Source organism: Hypanus sabinus, chromosome 1 (assembly GCF_030144855.1).
Source record: "Hypanus sabinus isolate sHypSab1 chromosome 1, sHypSab1.hap1, whole genome shotgun sequence".
NCBI lineage: Eukaryota > Metazoa > Chordata > Chondrichthyes > Myliobatiformes > Dasyatidae > Hypanus > Hypanus sabinus.
Window position 1 is genome coordinate 105,279,243 of NC_082706.1, and position 18,929 is coordinate 105,298,171.

At 42.2% G+C, this 18,929-nt stretch overlaps 1 protein-coding gene across 1 annotated transcript in view; it reads left to right on the forward strand.

Moving 5' to 3' along the window:
• Positions 1-4,213: 4,213 nt before the first annotated feature.
• herpud2 (HERPUD family member 2) overlaps positions 4,214-18,929 on the forward strand; it is a 58,494-nt gene continuing 43,778 nt past the window's right edge. The window contains exon 1 of the mRNA XM_059973448.1: positions 4,214-4,638. Coding sequence (XP_059829431.1) covers positions 4,486-4,638 — 153 coding nt within the window. The 5' untranslated portion in view covers positions 4,214-4,485. The remainder of the gene's footprint in view (positions 4,639-18,929) is intronic.

Below are 18,929 nucleotides of genomic sequence, written 5' to 3' on the forward strand. Positions count from 1 at the left end.
GAAGATTAGACCATGTAAACGTTAGACATCGGAGCAGAATTAGGCCATTTAGCCCATCGAGACTGCTCCACCATTCCACCATGGCTGATCCCAGATCCCACTCAAGCCCACACACCTGCCTTCTCACCATATCCTTTGATGCCCTGATCAATCAGGAAACGATCAACTTGGGCTTTGTATACCCAGGGCCTTCACCGCAGTCTGTGGCAGAGCATTCCACGGATTTATACTCTCTGGCTAAAAATATTTCTCCTTACCTCTGTTCAAAAGGGTCACTCCTCAATTTTGAGGCTGTGCCCTCTAGTTCTAAATACCCCCACCACAGGAAACATCTGCTCCACATCCACCATATCTAGTCCTTTCAACATTCCAGAGGTTTCGATGAGATCCCCCCGCATTCTTCTAAATTCCAGTGAGTACAGGCTGAAAGCTGCCAAATGCTCCTTCATTCCCGTAATCATCTTCGTGAACCTCCTCTGGACACTCTCCAATGACAACAGATCCTTTCTGAGATATGGGGCCCAAAACTATTGGCAATACTTCAAGTGCAGCCTGAGTAGTGACTTATAAAGGCCTAGCATTTTCTCCTTGCTTTTATATTCTATTCCCCTGGAAATAAATGCCAGCATTGCATTTGCCTTCTTTGCCACAGACTCAACCTGTAAATTAACCTCTGGGAGTCTTGAATGAGAATTCCTAAGTCTTTCTGCACCTCTGATGTTTGAACTTTCTCCCCATTTATGTAATAGCCTGCACTATTGTTGCTTTTACCAAAATGGATTATCATACATTTCCCAACACTATTCCATCTGCCACTTTTTTGCCCATTTTTCTAAGTCCTGCTGCAATCACATTGCAATCACAACCTACCCCTCCAACTATCTTGGTAACATCTGCAAATTTTGCCACAAAGCCATCAATTTCGTTATCTAAATTATTGACAAACAATGTGAAAAGTAATGGTCCCAGTACTGACCCCTGAGGAACACTGCTAGTCACCGGCAGCCAACCAGTAAAGGCCCTTTTTATTCCCACTTACTGCTTCCTGCCTGTCAGCCATTCTATCAGGTCAACTCTCATCCTCCTTCGCTCCAAGGAGAAAAGACCAAGTTCGCGCAACCTTTTCTCATAAGGCATGCGCCCCAATAAATCAACACCCTTCTAAATCTCCTCTGCACCTTTTCTTATGGCTTCCACATCCTTCCTGTAGTGAGGCAACCAGAAATGAGCACAGTACTCCAGTCTGACCAGTTTCGCTGCAACATTACCTCTCGGCTCCTGAATTCAATTCCATGATTGATGAAGGCCAATACACCATATGCCTTCTTAACCACAGGGTCAACCTGCAAAGCTGCTTTGTGTTTTATGGACTTGAACCCCAAGATCCCTCTGATCCTCCACACTGCCAAGAGTCTTGCCATTAATACTATTTTCTGCCATCATATTTGACCTACCAAAATGAACCACTTCACACTTATCTGGGTTGAATCCCATCTGCCACTTCTCAGCCCAGTTTTGCATCCTATCAATGTCCCGCTGTAACCTCTGACAGCCCTCCACACTATCCACAACACCTCCAACCTTTGTGTCATCAGCAAACTTACTAACCCATCCCTCCATTTCTTTATCCAGGTCATTTATAAAAATCACGAAGAGTAAGGGTTCCAGAACAGATCCCTAAGGCACTCCATTGGTGACCTACCTCCATGCAGAATATGACCCATCTACAACCACACTTTGCCTTCTGTGGGCAAACCAGTTCTGGATCCACAAAGCAATGTCCCCTTGGATCCCATGCCTCCTTACTTTCTCAATTAGCCTTGCATAGAGTACCTTATCAAATTCTTCGCTGAAATCCATATACACTACATCTACTGTTCTTCCTTCAACAATGTGTTTATTCACATCCTCAAAAAATTCAATCAGGCTCGTAAGGCACGACCTGCCCTTGACAAAGCCATGCTGACTGCTCCTAACCATATTATACCTCTCCAAATGTTCATAAATCCTGCCTCTCAGGATCTTCTCCATCAACTTACCAACCACTGAGGTAAGACTCACTGGTCTATAATTTCCTGGGCTATCTTTACTCCTTTTCTTGAATAAAGGAATAACATCCGCAACCCTCCAATCCTCCGGAACCTCTCCCATCCCCATTGATGATGCAAAGATCATCGCCAGAGGCTCAGCAATCCCCTCCCTCACCTCCCACAGTAGCCTGGGGTACATTTCATCCGGTCCTGGTGACTTATCCAACTTGATGCTTTTCAAAAGCTCCAGCACATCCTCTTTCTTAATATCTACATGCTGAAGCTTTTCAGTCTGCTGCAAGTCATCACTAAGATCCTTTTCCATTTTCCATAGTGAATACTGAAAATGGCTCTTCTCTCTGCTTTGGAGTACCTCCACAACATCAAAACTTAAAAAGGCTGCTGTTTATTAATTATAGATTGAGTTCAATACCATTATTCTCTCACTACTAAATACCAAGCTTCTATGCCTGAGCCTCAGTACCTCCTCCTGCAACTGGATCCTTGAATTAATTACGGGGAAACAATGTACAGAATGGATCAATGATAACATCTCCTCCATGTTGACAATCAACACAGGCACTCCTCAAGGATGCATGTTTAGTCTACTGCTCTACACTCATGACTGTGTGACCAAACACAGCTTAACCACCATCTACAAATTCATTGCTTTTGATAAAATCTCACAGGGCAACAAGGCAGCATACAAGATGATACAGATCAGCTGGTTGAGTGGTGTCTCAACAACAACCACACACTCAGTGTGGCAAGACCAAGGACTTTAGAAAGAGGAAGTTGTGAGAAAATGCACCAGTCCTCATTGAAGGATCAGCAGTGGAAACGGTAAACAGCTTCAGGTTTCTTGGTGACATCATCTCGGAGGATCTGACTTGAGCTCAACATATTGATTGTAATCACAAAGAAGGCACATCAGATACTCTACTTCGTTAAGAGTGCACTCCCTACTTGTACATAGTTTCTCATTTTGCTTGTTCTTTCTTTCCTCTCTTTTCTATAAGTGTATACCTCAGATAAATATTATGTGGAGATTTGTGGCAAATATGACTATATGATATATATGTACAATATCTGAAATACATCTTATGGAAATGTTTGATGAACTTCAATAAAAACCAAATTACAAAAAAAGATTTTGAGGAGATTTGGTATGTCACAAATGCATAGTGGAGAGCATTTTAACTGGTTGCCTTACTGACTGATATTGGCTGCAGGCTGTTGTAGACCTAGCCATGGGCACAAACCTGCCCACCATCGAGGATATCTTCAGGAGGCAATGCCTTAAGAGAGGCAACATCGTTATTTAAGATCCTCGCCACCCAGAACATGCTTTCTTCTCATTACAACTATCAGGGAGGAGGTATAGGAGCCTGAAAAACAACAACCAATAATTCAGAAACAGCTTCTTCCTCTCCATCATTAGATTTCTGAACGGCCCAAAAGCCCATGAACGCCTTATTCCTTTCTTATTTGCACTATTTAATTACAAATTTTATAGTAATTTTGTCTTTACACTGTACTGCTGCTGCAAAACAAATTTCACGTCATGAGACAGTAATGAACCAGATTCTTATCTGACTTCTTAATCTGAAACCGTGCCCCTACTTCTCTTCCTCTCTATACTTGTAGATGCTATTACTGGTTTTATATCATTTGCTCGTTTCCTGTCATACTCTATCTTCTTTCTTTTTTATTGTTTTGTCATCCGTTAGCAGTTTCTACAAGTTTCACAAATCTCTTGCGTGAGAGATGAGTTGCTGTCCTTGATACTGGGGTTAATTCTCCTGCTTTTCTTATTGTAAGCATTTCTACCCTCCTTTCCCCCTTCAGAGTGAATGACTGACCAATCAGCAATTTTAACCTGTGACATCTAGTCCACAAACCGCAGACGGAGGAAACATCCCCGCTTCTGTTCCGCTTTGTAGGATACTAGACTGAGAAGCTTGGACAAGAAGAGCAAGAGTTCGCAGCTGATGCAGAAGAAAGTTGTTGGCCAATCCCGAAAAGATTAGTGGTCAGCGAGAAGAGGACACCCAGTTAACCGTCTGTCTTGCGATAAAAGTCACAGAGATTGCCGGTGACTATCACGTGAGCTACTCGCATAGCGTCACGATTACTCTGCGAGTCAGCTGACTGTTGTTGTGGCGTCACGGGAGGGGGGGAAGTAACTTGCGCAGAGGCGTGCACGCAACTGCGCGTGCCCTAGGTGGGGAGAAGAGAGTGCGCGAGCGCCGGCGCTCGTCACCGTGGAGACAGGAGCGGCAGAGAGGCAGAGCCGGGCGGGGTGAGCTTGACTAGTGGCAGAGAGCGAGGCCTTGGGCTTGTGCCCGCTGCCATGTAGGAGGGGTAGCTAGGAGCGGAGCCATGGGGTGGAAGGGCCGCTGATCGGCCGTAGTGAGGCTCAGGCCGCCGCCAGCGCCGCCCGCTGTTGGGGAGTATGCCCATGGATCCGAGTGTGGCCGACAGCCCGGTGACTCTAGTGATTAGAACGCCGAACCAGAAGTACGATGACCAGACGGTGCGTTGTTTCCTCGATTGGACCGTGGGACGCCTCAAGAGCCACCTGGCGTGTGTGTACCCCAGCCGCCCGGTGAGTACCGGGGTCTTGTGCCGTGCCGATACTAAAGTGTTCCCGTGTGATGATCCCAAGTTGAAGTCGTAGCTTACCGCAGGACACCTACTCTATCCCTCGGTACTGTCTCCACTCCTCCCCTTTGGGTACCGTCCCCTTGCCCCTTAGTTGTTTTTTTCTGTCTCTCTTCCCCCCCCCCCCCTCCAACTTTGGCGTTTATGCCTCCCATAAGTTTGGGTGGTTTCGTTCCACAGTTTTGCCATGGTGGTCCCACTAAGGCATTATTGATGGTTTGTCAGCAGGCAGTCTTAAGATCGATTGTATCATGCTTTCTTTCTGTAGTTTTCTTGCATCGTTCTTTTTTAGCTGTGCTGTGCTCTTTGTGCTGGTACTGATTGTGTTCTCGTAAACTGGACCCAGAGGGCAGATGAGTGGATTACAGGTGATTTAACTGATACTTGTGATCTTCTGTAGTTTGCATCTCTCCCCAATGAGGCTTGATGTGAGCTTGAATACGGATGCGTTGTTTCTTGCTCTGAGTTCATCCTTGTTAGCTTATTTGTTTATTGATGTTTCAGCAAGCAGGAGGTGATTTGTTCTGCTTTCAATAATGTGAGAACCTGAATTCCTTCAGTTTTTTTGGTGTCTGGGATGTCAATGCTGAGAAATTAAAATTGGGAGTTAAAAATAATTGGTTGCTGGAAGGCTGACTTTTTCCAAAGTCAGGTTACATACTTGAAAGAAGTGATTGAGTGGCAATGTGGGGGTAGATTACAAGTAATGAGATCTGTAAACTAGTACAGAGCTGATGAGCTGAAATAGGTTCCATGTATTTATTTAAAGATGCAGCATGGAATAGGCCCTTGGAGGCACACTGCCAGCAACCCACCAATTTAACCCCACCCTAATCACTGGACAGTTTTCTTTAACCTGCTAATTGTTGAGGAAACCGGATCACCCACAGGAAACCCACACCTTCCCCGGGAAGACAAAGGATGCCGGGATTGAACTCCAATTCCCCGAGCTGTAATAGTGTTGTGCTAACGGCACAACTGTGGTGCCGTGGTACATTGTAAGGAAATGTGGTGTATTGTTCTGTTGTTATGACGGGCTTAGCTGCTGTTTTGGTTCAGATTCTGGAAAAGTATCCACTGGTGTTCAGAAGAAAGGTTAAATTGTAAGATGTAAGGGGCTCAGGCGAAGTACAGAGAGGATATTTTCTCAGTAGGATGAATTTTGCTTGAGAGGTGATGGTCTAAAAGAAAATGTCTCGTATTTAAGCAGGAGATGAGGTGTGGACCATATGTACCATGGATATGAAAGTGATTGATGCCCCAGTGACTATTGCATTGAATAAAAGGTACATCGATTAGGCGGCCCACTGGCACTCTGCTGGGGAGGTGGAAGCATATTCTTTGAATATACTAAAGGTAGTTTTCAGTGAAAGTATACCAAGATCCAACATGCTTCATTTGCAAGTTGTATGGTCATGATTAATTTTTATTAGTACTGTATTTTATGGAATTTGCAGTGAATTATTATAATTTCTTGGAGGTGGATTAAATGTGTTGAAGAGCATATTTTAGGATTATCTCATTTCCAATTATGTAAGTAAAACTGTGGTTGTTACACTCTATTCTGGATAACATGTTCATGTCAAGGGAAAAAAAAAACAGTGTTTTATTCTATAATGTTGACTGGTTGTAGTGATTCACAAAAGTTTTGCAATCAAGGCAATGCTATTTTAATAAAACAAAATTGTGGCCATCTTGCGACTTCTGAACCAAGTTTTCCAACTGCCCAAATTTTACTTGGAATAAAATTTGTGCAACTTAAACGTGGTTGAGTATGTCTGACAATGGAAGGATTGTTTGAAGAGAACCTTGTTGCTGTTTTGTTCAGAATCTTTTAAAAACTGACAAGACATGTTCACTTCAAGCCTTGTTCTATGAAGAATGAAGTTTTATAGAAATACCAGTCCAATAGAAGGGTTCCTATTTGATATTTAATTCTTGAAGTATCCTTCTTGAAAGTGTTATCCACAGTGGTTCCGCGAACCACAGGTATCTGACTTAAAAGGCCATGTCCATGATGGTACATGCAAATATTTAGTCTGGTTGAACAAAATGTGGGAATCATTGTTTTTTACAGTGTTCATTATGTTGAAGTCCTCAAACAAAACTTTTCTCAACCTTGGCCTAAAGGCTTAAACCCAGAGAACCTGAAAATATGATCATTCAGTTCTTGATTGGCTCCATGTGCACAATCAAATTACAAATTAACTATTTCATTCAATATTGTTATAATTTGCAACTTATTTTAACACCAAATTGTATCTTGATTTGTTTCAACATTTTCCATGTAATTTCATTATTGCAATGATGGTGTGCTCTGTGGCTAATTTGCTGCCTGCAGCATTATCAGCAGTTTGAACTTGTTTAGATGTACATACAAACAAGCTGGATGAACTCAGCAGGTCAGGCAGCATCCGTTGAAAGAAGCAGTCAACATTTCGGGTCAAGACCCTTTGTCAGGACAAAAGAAGGGGGGGCAGGGGCCCTGTAAAGAAGGTGGGGGGAGGGTGGAAAACCAATCAGAGGAAAGATCAAGGGGTGGGGGAGGGGATAGGCAGGAGAGGTGAAGAAGGAATCTAAGGGGAAAGCACTATGGGTAGTAGAAGAAGGCAGAGTCATGAGAGGTGATTGGCAGCTAGAAGAGGAGACAGAGTGAAGGTGGGATGGGGGAAGGGAGAGGAAGGGAATTTCCGGAAGTTGAAGAATTCGATGTTCATACCAAAGGGCTGGAGACTACCCAGACGGTATATGAGATGGCATGTAGTCTCCAGCCCCTTGGTATGAACATTGAATTCTCCGACTTCCAGTAATTCCATTCCCCCATCCCACCTTCACACTGTCTCCTCTTCTAGCTGCCTGTCGCCTCTCATGACTCTGCCTTCTTCTACTACCCATAGTGCTTTCCCCTTCCATTCCTCCTTCACCTCTCCTGCCTATCCCCTCCCCCACCCCTTGATCTTTCCTCTGATTGGTTTTCCACCCCCCCCCACCTTCTTTACAGGGCTCTTGCCCCCCCTTCTTTAGTCCTGACGAAGGGTCTTGACCCAAAACGTTGACTGCTTCTTTCAATGGATGCTGCCTGACCTGCTGAATTCATCCAGCTTGTTTGTACGTCTTGACTTGACCACAGCATGTGCAGTGCACTTTGTATGAACTTGTTTAGGTATTTAAGTTGCCTGAGTCCTTGTATTTGTTATTAATGGCAGACTTGGCAAAATGTCTGTTCAGCTTTTTGCACCGTGCTATTAATGATGTACAAGTTGTTTTCATTCTATAAGTGTGTTTATATATAAATGTAATGCCCCAGTTCACTACTTTATTGTTATGCTGTAGGTATTTCATTTAGCAGCTCTAAGCTGCTATTCTGCTTTCAGGCTGTTTGGGTTATTGTTTTGAAGATGAAGGATAATGTGGAATGTGTGCCATCCAATTAGTGGGAGGATTTCTTGGTGAGGGGCAATAAGGCTTGAGGGTTTTTTGGTTCAAGAGGAGATGAGCAGAAGACACTGGGGGGAACTGGTCGTAGCATACAATCGGTGGGAGACCCATTTGTTTGAGATGGATTGCGAGCGACGTTCGGAAGGTGGTCTGTGCGTTTATGTGGACCGAGGGCCCAGCGCGTGAATGACAGAACTCCAACTTGTGCACATTTGACAGTCAAGTCACTTTTATTTGTCATTTCGACCATAACTGCTGGTACAGTACAAAGTAAAAACGAGAACGTTTTTCAGGACCATGGTGCTACATGAAACAGTATAAAAACTACACTGAACTACGTAAAAACAACACAGGAAAAAAACCACACGACAGACCTACCCAGGACTGTATAAAGTTCACAAAACAGTGCAAGCTTTACAATAAATAATAAACAAGACAATCACACACAGTAGATAGAGGGCAGTATGTTGGTGTTAGTCCAGGCTCTGGGTATGGAGAGCCTGGACTGTTTAATTGGAATGGGCCCTTTTCTTTTTATTCTTTACTAACCCTTTAGTTAAGATTCATAAATATAATTCCTTTAATTGTATGCAGTGTACTGTCTGTTATTTTGTGGCATTAATTTGTAACAGGGTAGCAAATGACACAGCAAACAGTCAAACAGAGGTTTGGGGTGGGATCAAGCACACCTTAATCTCAGGAGTTTGGCAGAGCTGGAGGTTATCTTCTGTAGACGTGCAGCCAAGGAAACCAGGATGTTTCATTAAAAACATAGTTGTGTCCCTTAGATACCTTGTCTGTATGTTTCTTGTCCAACAATGTTTACCTATCATTTTACAAATCCTGGATAGGCCCAGTATTTCCCTTGTTAAATGTTTCTTCTACATAGAATAATTCTGAAAGCCCACAACCATATCTGACATCATTCTTTGTTACTTTATTCTCAGCAGACTTCCTCAATCTAACTTTTTGTTTAGAACTGTTCTTAGAATTGCATGCTTAAATATATTTATTCTTAGTTGAATAGGTTTTTTTTTGTGTTTACACCAATGTGATGAAGCTGATAATTTCACATAGTGTACCTGTTGGGCTTTTTGAAACTATAGTGAATTCTGTCAGGCAACTCTTATTATTTGTTCTAGTTGAGTTGAATAATTAGTGTTAGAAGTAACTTTTAATCCTGGGCATTATTTGGCCATGTTCCATTACCACAGTTGAAAACCCAGTGGATTTTTCTGGCATCAGTTTAAAAAATCTTGTTTATCATGGGAGAGCAAACATAAATATTAGTCATCTGAAAACAGTGTAAATGAATTATTATTCTGTGCTGTTTGCTAAATCATAGTACAGTACAGCACAATACAGGCCCTTTGGTCCACAATGTTGTGCTGACCTTTTAACTTACTCCAAAATGAATCTAATACTTCCCCCCTGCAGAGCCCTCCATTTTTCTTTCATCCATGTTCCTATCTAAGTCTCTTCCTCCACTACCAGCCCTGGCCACAGCTGTAGCATTACCTCATGGTTCTTGAACTCAATCCTCTGACTAATGAAGCCAAATGCGCCTTCTAGCCACCCTATCAACTTGCATGGCAACTTTGAGGAAATTATGGATGTGGGCCCCAAGATAAGAATCTGCTAAGAATTGTGTTATTAACCATGTACTTTGCCTTTATGTTCAACCTTCCAAGGTGAATCATTTCACACTTTTCCAGATTGAACTCCATCTGCCACTCTTCAGCCCAGTTTTACATCTTATAGGTGTTTTGTAGTAACCTAAGACAACCTTCTACACTATGCACAACACTACCACCTTCATGTCATTTGCAAACTTACTAATCCACCCTTCCACTGTATTCACTCTTCAGGACCACATCCCTTTTCATACTTATGTGATTGATACCAGTATGTACCATGCCTTAAGTCTGATGACCCTCACTCTTAAGAATCATCTGGACTGAGACAACCCTGACCCTGGAATCTGAGAACCAACATATCATCCATCTATCATGTCTACAGAATATCCTCTATGTTCCCTTAACTATTGAATCCATTAACACCACAGCTCTGCTCTCCTCTCTCCTTCTCTTCCCTTGTAAGCACAGAGCCTGACTCTGTCAGAGATCTGGTCACTGTAGTTTTCTCCTGGTAGACAGTACTTCTCACTGTCTGGCTAGTCCCTTTTCCTCTCATGACAGCTACCTGCTTCCTGCAACTTTGGTGTGATTGCCATCCTCTAGCTCCTATCGATGAACTCCTCATTCTCCTGAATGATCTGCTAGTCCACCTTCAGTTCCCTAACAGCTTCTGTAAGAAGCTGCTCTCAGATGCATTTCTTGCAGATTTACTAATCAGGGAGACTAAAGATCTGTCAGATCTTTCACATATTTCAACAAAACATAACACTTTTCTGGGATCCATTCTTGCTACTCCAGCTAGGCACTAATAAACAAAATCTTGCCAAAACTCAACCTAGCCTCTGCTTCTCTCATTGAAGCCTTCAGTGCCAAGACCCTAGTTCCCCACTCTGACTTGGTCCACTCACACTATGGCCATTCTGCTTAAACCTAACTTTTTATTGTGGTATCTTTTGTTGTGACCTTGAGGATATTCAGACTCTGAAGGTTAAATATTGTCACCAAACAAGTGAAGGGGTACATTGTGCAAAATTATACGAGTATATGCTTGTGGAACACACACATCAACTGTTTATTTTGCATAGATGCTGCCTGATCTGCTGAATTTCTCCAGTGTTTTGTGTGTGTTCCTCTATCTCTTATACTTAAGTACAGGAGTCCCCCTCTTTTCGAACGTTTGCTTTACGACAGCTCGCTGTTACGAAAGACCTACATTAGTTACCTGTTTTCACTAACAGAAGGTGTTTTCACTGTTACGAAAAAAGGCAGTGCGTGCGCCGCGCAGCCAAGCTCCTTGCCCAGAACTGCATTCTAGCCGATGTTGCTTAAACATGTGCCCATGAGCATCTGTGCTTCATGTCAATTTATTTTGTGCATCCGTTAGCAAGATGAGTTCTAAGATATCAGAAGAGCCTAAAAGAGCAGGTAAGGGCGTTATACTTAGCGTGAAACTAGACATAATAAAGCGTTTCAATTGTGGTGAACGAAGTAAGGACATAGTGAGTTTGGCTGAGGGTTTGTGGAAGTTGATGAAGATGATGTTGAAGAGGTTTTCGCATCCCATGACCAAGAGCTGATGAAGTGGAAAGGATAACAATTGAAGCCGAACGCAGTAGCGAACAGCCTGAAAGTGAAGTCATCCAGGAACTGAACGGGAAGCAATTGTGTGAGATTTTCGCTGCAATGATTGCAGAAAAGTATGACTTTAATTTTGAAAGGGTGCATAGGTTTAGGGCATATTTGCAAGATGGTTTGAGTGCTTACAAAGAACTATGATAGAAAATCGCGCGAGGCTAAGCAATCAAGCATACTGTAGTTTTTCAAGCCTTCCACATCGGCCACAGCAGACGACGAACCTCGACCTTCGACATCGAGGCAGGCAGACATAGGTGACCTGCCTGCCCTGATGGAAACAGACGACGATGAGATGACACCCCAGTGTCCCACCACCCCAACCTTCCACGACTCAGCCTAACACACCATCAGTGTGCTCACTGTCTTTCCGATTCCAGTAAGTGAAACTACACTGTACCTACATTATTTCTACTTTATATAGGCTGTGTATTATTTTTATGTGTTCTTTGGTAGCTTCGTAGCTTAAAGGTTACTGGAAAGAGTGCTTCTGCCAGGAGTGCTGCTGAGAGTGCTTGCATGAGATTTTCGCTGTGGTGGACAGTACTGCAATAATTGCAGAAAACTATTCCTACATTATATAGGCTGTGTATTTATCAAATCATTCCTGCTTTTACTATATGTTCAGATTCAGTTTATTTGTCATTTAGAAGCCACAAATGCAATGCAGTTTTAAAAAAAAATGAGACAGCATTCCTCCAGAATGATATCACAAAAGCAAATGACAAAACAGACTACAACAGAAAATCCACATAACGTTTGGCAATCCCCAATCCAGAGTCCGGAGAGGCTGCTGCGTATTAATATCGTGCTACCGTCTTAGCGCGTTCCCCGGAAAGGAGCTCCGACCAAAAACTAAAGCTACAAGACCTGCACAAACCACATAGTTACAACAGTGCAAACAATAGCATAATTGATTTTAAAAAAACAGACCATGGGCGCAGTAAAAATAGTCCAAAGATGTTAAAAGACCATATTTTCAAAAGAAATCACTACACAGTTTCCACAAGTCCTTAGGGTCCCGACAGACTCGCCATCCCATGCCGGCGGTAGAAGGGAATACCCCCGCTATGGACTTCCACGGTGCCGCCCAAATCAGCCTCACTGACGCAGCACACAATGAAAGCTCCATCGAACCCAGCCTCGCAGATGCAGCACACACCGGAAGCGACCTGACCACAGCGGACTCCGAGTCCATCGAACCTCCGAGCTGACGACCATCCACTCCGGCACAGCTTCTCCGAGCACCAACCTCTGCCGAGTGTATTAAGACGGCCCCGCCAACGGCCATCGGCAATGCGACCCCGAGGACTGGTGGCACTATTCTTCCCAGCAGAGTCCCGGACCTCACAGCAACAGCAATGAAGGTGGTCTTCCTGGAGATTTCCCGATGTTCCTCCATGCTCCCATGTCCATTTTCAATCGATTATGATTGCGCACGGCACCCCACTTCACAAATAACAGGTAATTAGCTCCGGAGTGGCGGCTGCAAGCTGCGTCGCGCTGCCATCTTGGAATATGTTACTGTTATTTTAGGTTTTATGTGTTATTTGGCATGATTTGGTAGGTTATTTTTTGGATCTGCGAACGCTCACAAATTTTTCCAATATAAATAAATGGTAATTGCTTCTTCACTTTACTACATTCTGGCTTACAAACCATTTCATAGGAACGCTCTACCTTCGAATAGTGGGGGGAGCCTGAATATAAGATGGAAAACTAATGGTGAAATTGTCCGTCATTTGAACTTGACAGTTAGAAGGATGCTGCATTGTCACCTTTTAAAACTTTAATTTGTTCTATAATTCTAAATGTACCTTCAAACCATTTTGTTAAAATTTTTCATCGTAGCTGATGGGCAATGAATCCTATGCAAATAACTGTCATATTCCATCATTATCAACTATCTTTTGTTCATCAGCTACTGTATAAGTAAGTTTGTTCACCGTGTTAAAACCTGGGAAAAGTTTTGTTTAGCAAACAGCTTTTGAAATGTTAACTGTATGACTAGATTACTCCATATTTCTTGTCAATATCTCGGTTCGAACCAAACTATTAAGATTTGAGATCCCAATCTCTCAGACACACTATAATTCCTTTTCCAAATCTGTCTCTACTTTAGACAATCTGCAACTAACAATCTCATTTGTCTTCTTTGATGACAGCAGGATATTAAAGATCTCTGGAGAAGATTCCATGCTTAATTGCCAGAAGGTAAAGGAAATGTGGTCTTTTAAAACTTCCCTCTTTAAAATGCAAATTAAAGGGTGAATTTTAGGAAAAAAAAGTCAATCGAAAATATCAACTCATTTGATTAAATTTTTTTTTCCTAAAACTATATTTGATCTAATTCTGTCGAACTTAAAATGGCTACAAGCAAGAAATCGTCTAAGGAGCCTTTATCTATCGACGCAATTTCTAATCTTCTGGACGTTAAACTGGATACTAAACTTGCAAGTTTGGAAAACAAGCTGGAGAGTAAAATGGAAAGTAAAGCAACAAGTTTGGAAAGTAAATTGGCAAGTTTGGAAAACAAGCTTACCACGAAAATGTCTGAACTTGAAGGAGTTGTTAGATCGCTTGATAATAAGCTTCAATCGCAGGCATCGGATATTCAGCGGCATGAAGATAAGTTGGCGACTCTTGAAAAATTAATTGTTGAAAAAGTACGTACAATTGAAGCGTTGGATAAGAAGATACAATCGACTGTTAAAACTGTAGATCAGTATAAGTTTAAAATTACTGATCTCGAAAACCGATCTCGCAGACAGAACTTGCGAATCATCGGGTTTCCCGCGCACTCGAACGGGCTCACAAATAGCCAGCGCGCAGGCACAAAGGCCAGGTCCGCAACAAAGAGAAAAAGCCTGCGGGGGTTTGTGAGTACGTGTCCCTTGGAGCATTGGCGCCCGGGGAGGGCGGGATGCGGGAGGCTTTAAAGCAAGGCTGTGGAGTTCGAATAAGATAATCTTTAATTGCAGTTTACCGACTCCGTGTCGTTATTTTAGTGCTGCGTGTAGCACACCACTACAAATTGACAATTATGCATCAAGATGTGTAAGGATGGAGCCAGTTAAAAGCAGACTTCTAGTAGTTAAGGGTTCAGGAGCAAAGTTTTGGGTTAAAATGTAAAGGTAGGTGGCAAAAGAGTTGAAAGGCTTGGCCATTCAGTTCCAGGAACAAGACCTGAAACATTTAACAATTTGATTTCTTTAACACTGGATGAGAGAAATGAAAGATGGGCCAATAGGTGCTGGTGCTACAGAAAATGCATCCTAAAACTTCCGGTAATTACATGAATGTAGGTTGATAACTGGTTATTGTATCCCATAGAGTGGTAGGTGTAACAGCGAAACGGCATTGAAACAGTGTGAATAAATAGCCATTTTTCCTCCCAGAGATTAGCACCAAGTTGAGGTTGTGCGTAGATGCAAAGCAGTTCACTTGTTTTTGGCTGACTAGTTTGACAAACTGTCTCAGTATCAAGGTATGTTATAAGTAGATTTATAATGTACATGTGTAAGTTGCAGAATCCAGTTATAACTGAGTTCTCTAAGACAGATAATTAAATTCCTTTTACTTATCCATCTCACTGAGAGTCTTATAGTTGGTTACTTGATCCACGTGCTGAAAAACAGACTCCTGAAAGAGAAGTTGTCAAATTCAAGAATGTGTTCACAGAGGCCTTGGGGGAGGGGGGGGGGAGGAATGCAACATTCCCACTGATTCCTGGAAATCCCCTATCTTAGAAAAGATGTGCTGATGTTGGAGACAGTTCAGAGAAGATTCACTAGGATGATTCCTGGAATGCAAGGACTAACTTATGAGGAGCGTTTGTCGGCTCTTGGATTGTATTCATTAGAGTGTAGAAGAATGAGAGGAGATCTCATAGAAACATTTTGAATGTTGAAAGGGTTGGACAGAGTAGATGTGGAAAGGCTGTTTCCCTTGGTGGGTGAGTCCAGGACAAGAGGTCACAGTCTTAGAATTAGAGGGTACCCATTTAAAACAGATGAGGAGAATTTTTTTTAGCCAGAGGGTCGTGGATTTATGGAATTAGTTGCCACATGCAGCTGTGGAGGCCCAATCATTGACGGTGTTTAAGGAGGAGATTGATAGGTTTCTAATTAGTCAGGGTATCAAGGGATGTGGGGGAAAAGCCGGAAATTGGAACTAGATGGGAGAATAGTTTCGTTCATAGTGGAGTGGTGGACCAGACTCTATGGGCCGAATGGCCTACTTCTCCTTTATCTTGTGACTGCTCAGACTGGAAGAGGATTTCCTGAGATAAAATTGAACACCTGAAGACCATGTCAAGTCTGAAGCCAGTGAAGCGCTACGTAAGTAGCAGAAGGAGCACATCATCTCAGCCTACCAACCTGCTTGTCCAAACCTTGAAATCCATAAAATCGGAGTGAAGCAGGTCATCCTGCTTCCTTGATTTAATGGGTTTTGTATAAGTGCCACACAAGAAGGGTAATCTTGATTTTAGGCACCCTGAACAATTGGATTGCTGTGCTTTATTTCTAAAACTGCAGGTATGTAAACAGTCTGAGAAAATCCTTTGGCATCTGTCAGCTTTAAGGCTCTTGTTTTGCCAATCAGAATAGTATCTCATTTACTCAGTGGAGTAAAAGTTAACTAGTTAGCTGCTTATTAATTGAACCTGAGGGTAAAGGCTTTCACAAGGGAATCCACCTTTTTTTTTTGCTCTGCAATAACCCTACAAACAGATGGATACAGTGATCTGAGCAGAATGAGATTGGGAAGATTGCCAGTGCTCTGTACCGGTAAACATTTGCACTTAAACTACTTGGATTCATCATCTGCTTTGGGTAAATGTGGTGCATCACCATGAGGCAGATAATATGGGTGACTAGATAAGGTTTGTGTTGAGGCAGTTGGCTGTTCATTAACAGAAGTTTAAAATTTAAAATAACTACTTTTGAATTTCTGAGTGGTAAATGGTGTAGTTGAAGTATGTACAACACACACAAAATGCTGGTAGAACACAGCAGGCCAGGCAGCATCTATAAGGAGAAACACTGTCGACGTTTCGGGCCAAGACCCTTTGTCAGGACCTTCGCCTTGGCCCAAAACATCGACAGTGCTTCTCCTTATAGATGCTGCCTGGCCTGCTGTGTTCCACCAGCATATTGTGTGTGTTTGAATTTCCAGCATCTGCAGATTTCCTTGTGTTTGCTAGTTGAAGTATATGGTGTGTTAGCTTTTGTTAGCTGGGGGAAATTAAGTTCAAAAGTCACAACATAATGCTAACTCTTCATAAAAACTGTAGTTGGAACACATTTGCGTTCAGTTCTGGTTGCCTCCTTATAGGAAGGTTGGGGAAGCTGTGGGGAGGGTGCAGGGTGGATTTATCAGGATGCTGTTTGCATTCGAGGGCATGTTTTGTGAGGGAAGGTTGAGCAAACTGGGCTTTCTGTTAGGAGTGAAGGAGGATGAGAGGTGAATAGGATAAGAGCATAAATAGACTGGACAGTCAGCACCTCCTCCCCTCCCCCCCCCACCAAACCGCCGAGTGCCAGTAGCTAATATGAGAGGGCATAATTTCAAGGTGATTGGAGAAAATGATGGAAGGGCTGTTAGAGGTCAGTTCTTTTCACAATCAGAGTGGTAAGTGCATGGAAGTGCGCTGCAAGTTTGGTGGTAAAGATGAATTGGATACATTTAAGAGACTCTTAGATAGGCGTGGGATGGAAGGGTCTAACTGATCTTCGAGTAGGATAAAAGATCAGCACAGCATTGTGGACAAAGGCCCCCTACTGTGTTGTAATGTTCTAACTAATTTTAATTTAACCCTAGGCTGAAATTCTCATATAACTTGATATTACTTTAGTTCTTGATTTTTGGCTGTGCTATGTGAGAAGGCAAAGTTGGTCACTCTGCTCTGTGTGAGGGAACATTCTTGTCCAGCATCTACTCATGTTTTTGTTACTCTCCCAGCCAAGATTTGTGTTTGTGAAATGTCACTTGGGTATCAAAAAGCAAAAAAAGCATAAAGAAAAACGAGTTGCCTGACAAAATGATGGATTCTCCATTTCCTAACTTGGTTAATGGTGTGGGAGGTATTGATAGAGTGCCAGAGCTTGGAGAAATGAGACAATGAGTAAGTACATTTTATGACTGTTTCATAAAAGGGTTTCTTCCTATTCTCCTGTAATATTAATTAAAATATTTTATGTAAGAAAATTAAAACAGGAACTGTTAACATTCGGCAGTGTTTGTGGAGAAATGGCATTGCAGGTTGGCTTTTTCATGGTTAATGTGATTCTTTTTGTGAATTTTGGGCAGCAAGATGTTGGGGAAAGTGGAAAATCTAAGGGGCAAAAGAATACAAGAAAAATTCTGGAAATAATCCATGTCCAGCTGCATATGTGGTCAGATAACATTCCAATCGAAGAGGTTCAAACAGAGCCATGCTGCTGAAAAGCCATCAGCCTGAAACATTAACTCTGTTCTCTTCACAGGTTCTGCCTGATCTGTTGGAAATTCTGCTCATATTTTAGATTCTTATCATTTGCAATGATTGTCTGACAATCGAAAAGATTAAGTGGCAATAGAGAAGGTGCTGTCAAATAAAAAGCGTAGTAATGGGGCAAGTAAAAAAGCTAAAGGATATGTTACTAGGAATAGCAGAAACATGAACAGCTGCTCCCTAACTTAATAAATGGTGACAAGCATTGAAGTTGGAAATCTGTCACATGGTGTGCTGATGCTTAAGCTTTCATTGTGGGTTGAAACAGCACAAGGAAGGAAAGGTCAAACAGGGTGGCGAAGAGGATAATTAAAATAACAAGCAATCAGGAACTTGCTATTTGAAAATATTTCAAAGCATTTCTAGGCTTGTATCAGTAAGCATTGTATGACTTGAATTAAGAAACCAAAGACGTGTTATTCTGTTCGTATCTTCTGCAAACTCTTGCCAGGACATTAGATTTTTATTTAATTATGTGCTTTATTAAAGTAGTGTAAAATCTGCATCTAATATACTGAAGAAAGTCTATGCACCCTTTTAATTGTAACTTGCATGGTATGTGTTTGATTGCAGTGCAATTAATTAACTTAATTCAGAAATGGAAGACTTTCAGATGTCTGGGTAAAGCTCAACATGCCATTGAATTATCCTTTGCCATGAGCTTTGTCTAAATAGAGTGTTTCAGTTTTAGTCCCGTGCACATTATTTCAAATAGACAAAATAATTTATTAAAAAGGAATATTCTTGTAATTGATGCACCAAATGCTGGAGAACTCAGCAGCCCAGGCAGCATCTATGGAAAAGGGTACAGTTGAAGGCCTTTCGTCAGGATGGTCTTGGCGTGAAATGTCAACTGTAATCTTTTCTATAGATGCTGCCTGGCTTGCTGAGTCCCTCCAACATTTTGTGTAAGTTGCTTGGATTTCTAGCATCTGCAGATTTGATTCTTGCAATTGAACAAGATGCTTGGTCTGTCGGGACTGTGATCAACAATGAATCAGAATTGGGTATATTATTGACATGAAGTTTGTT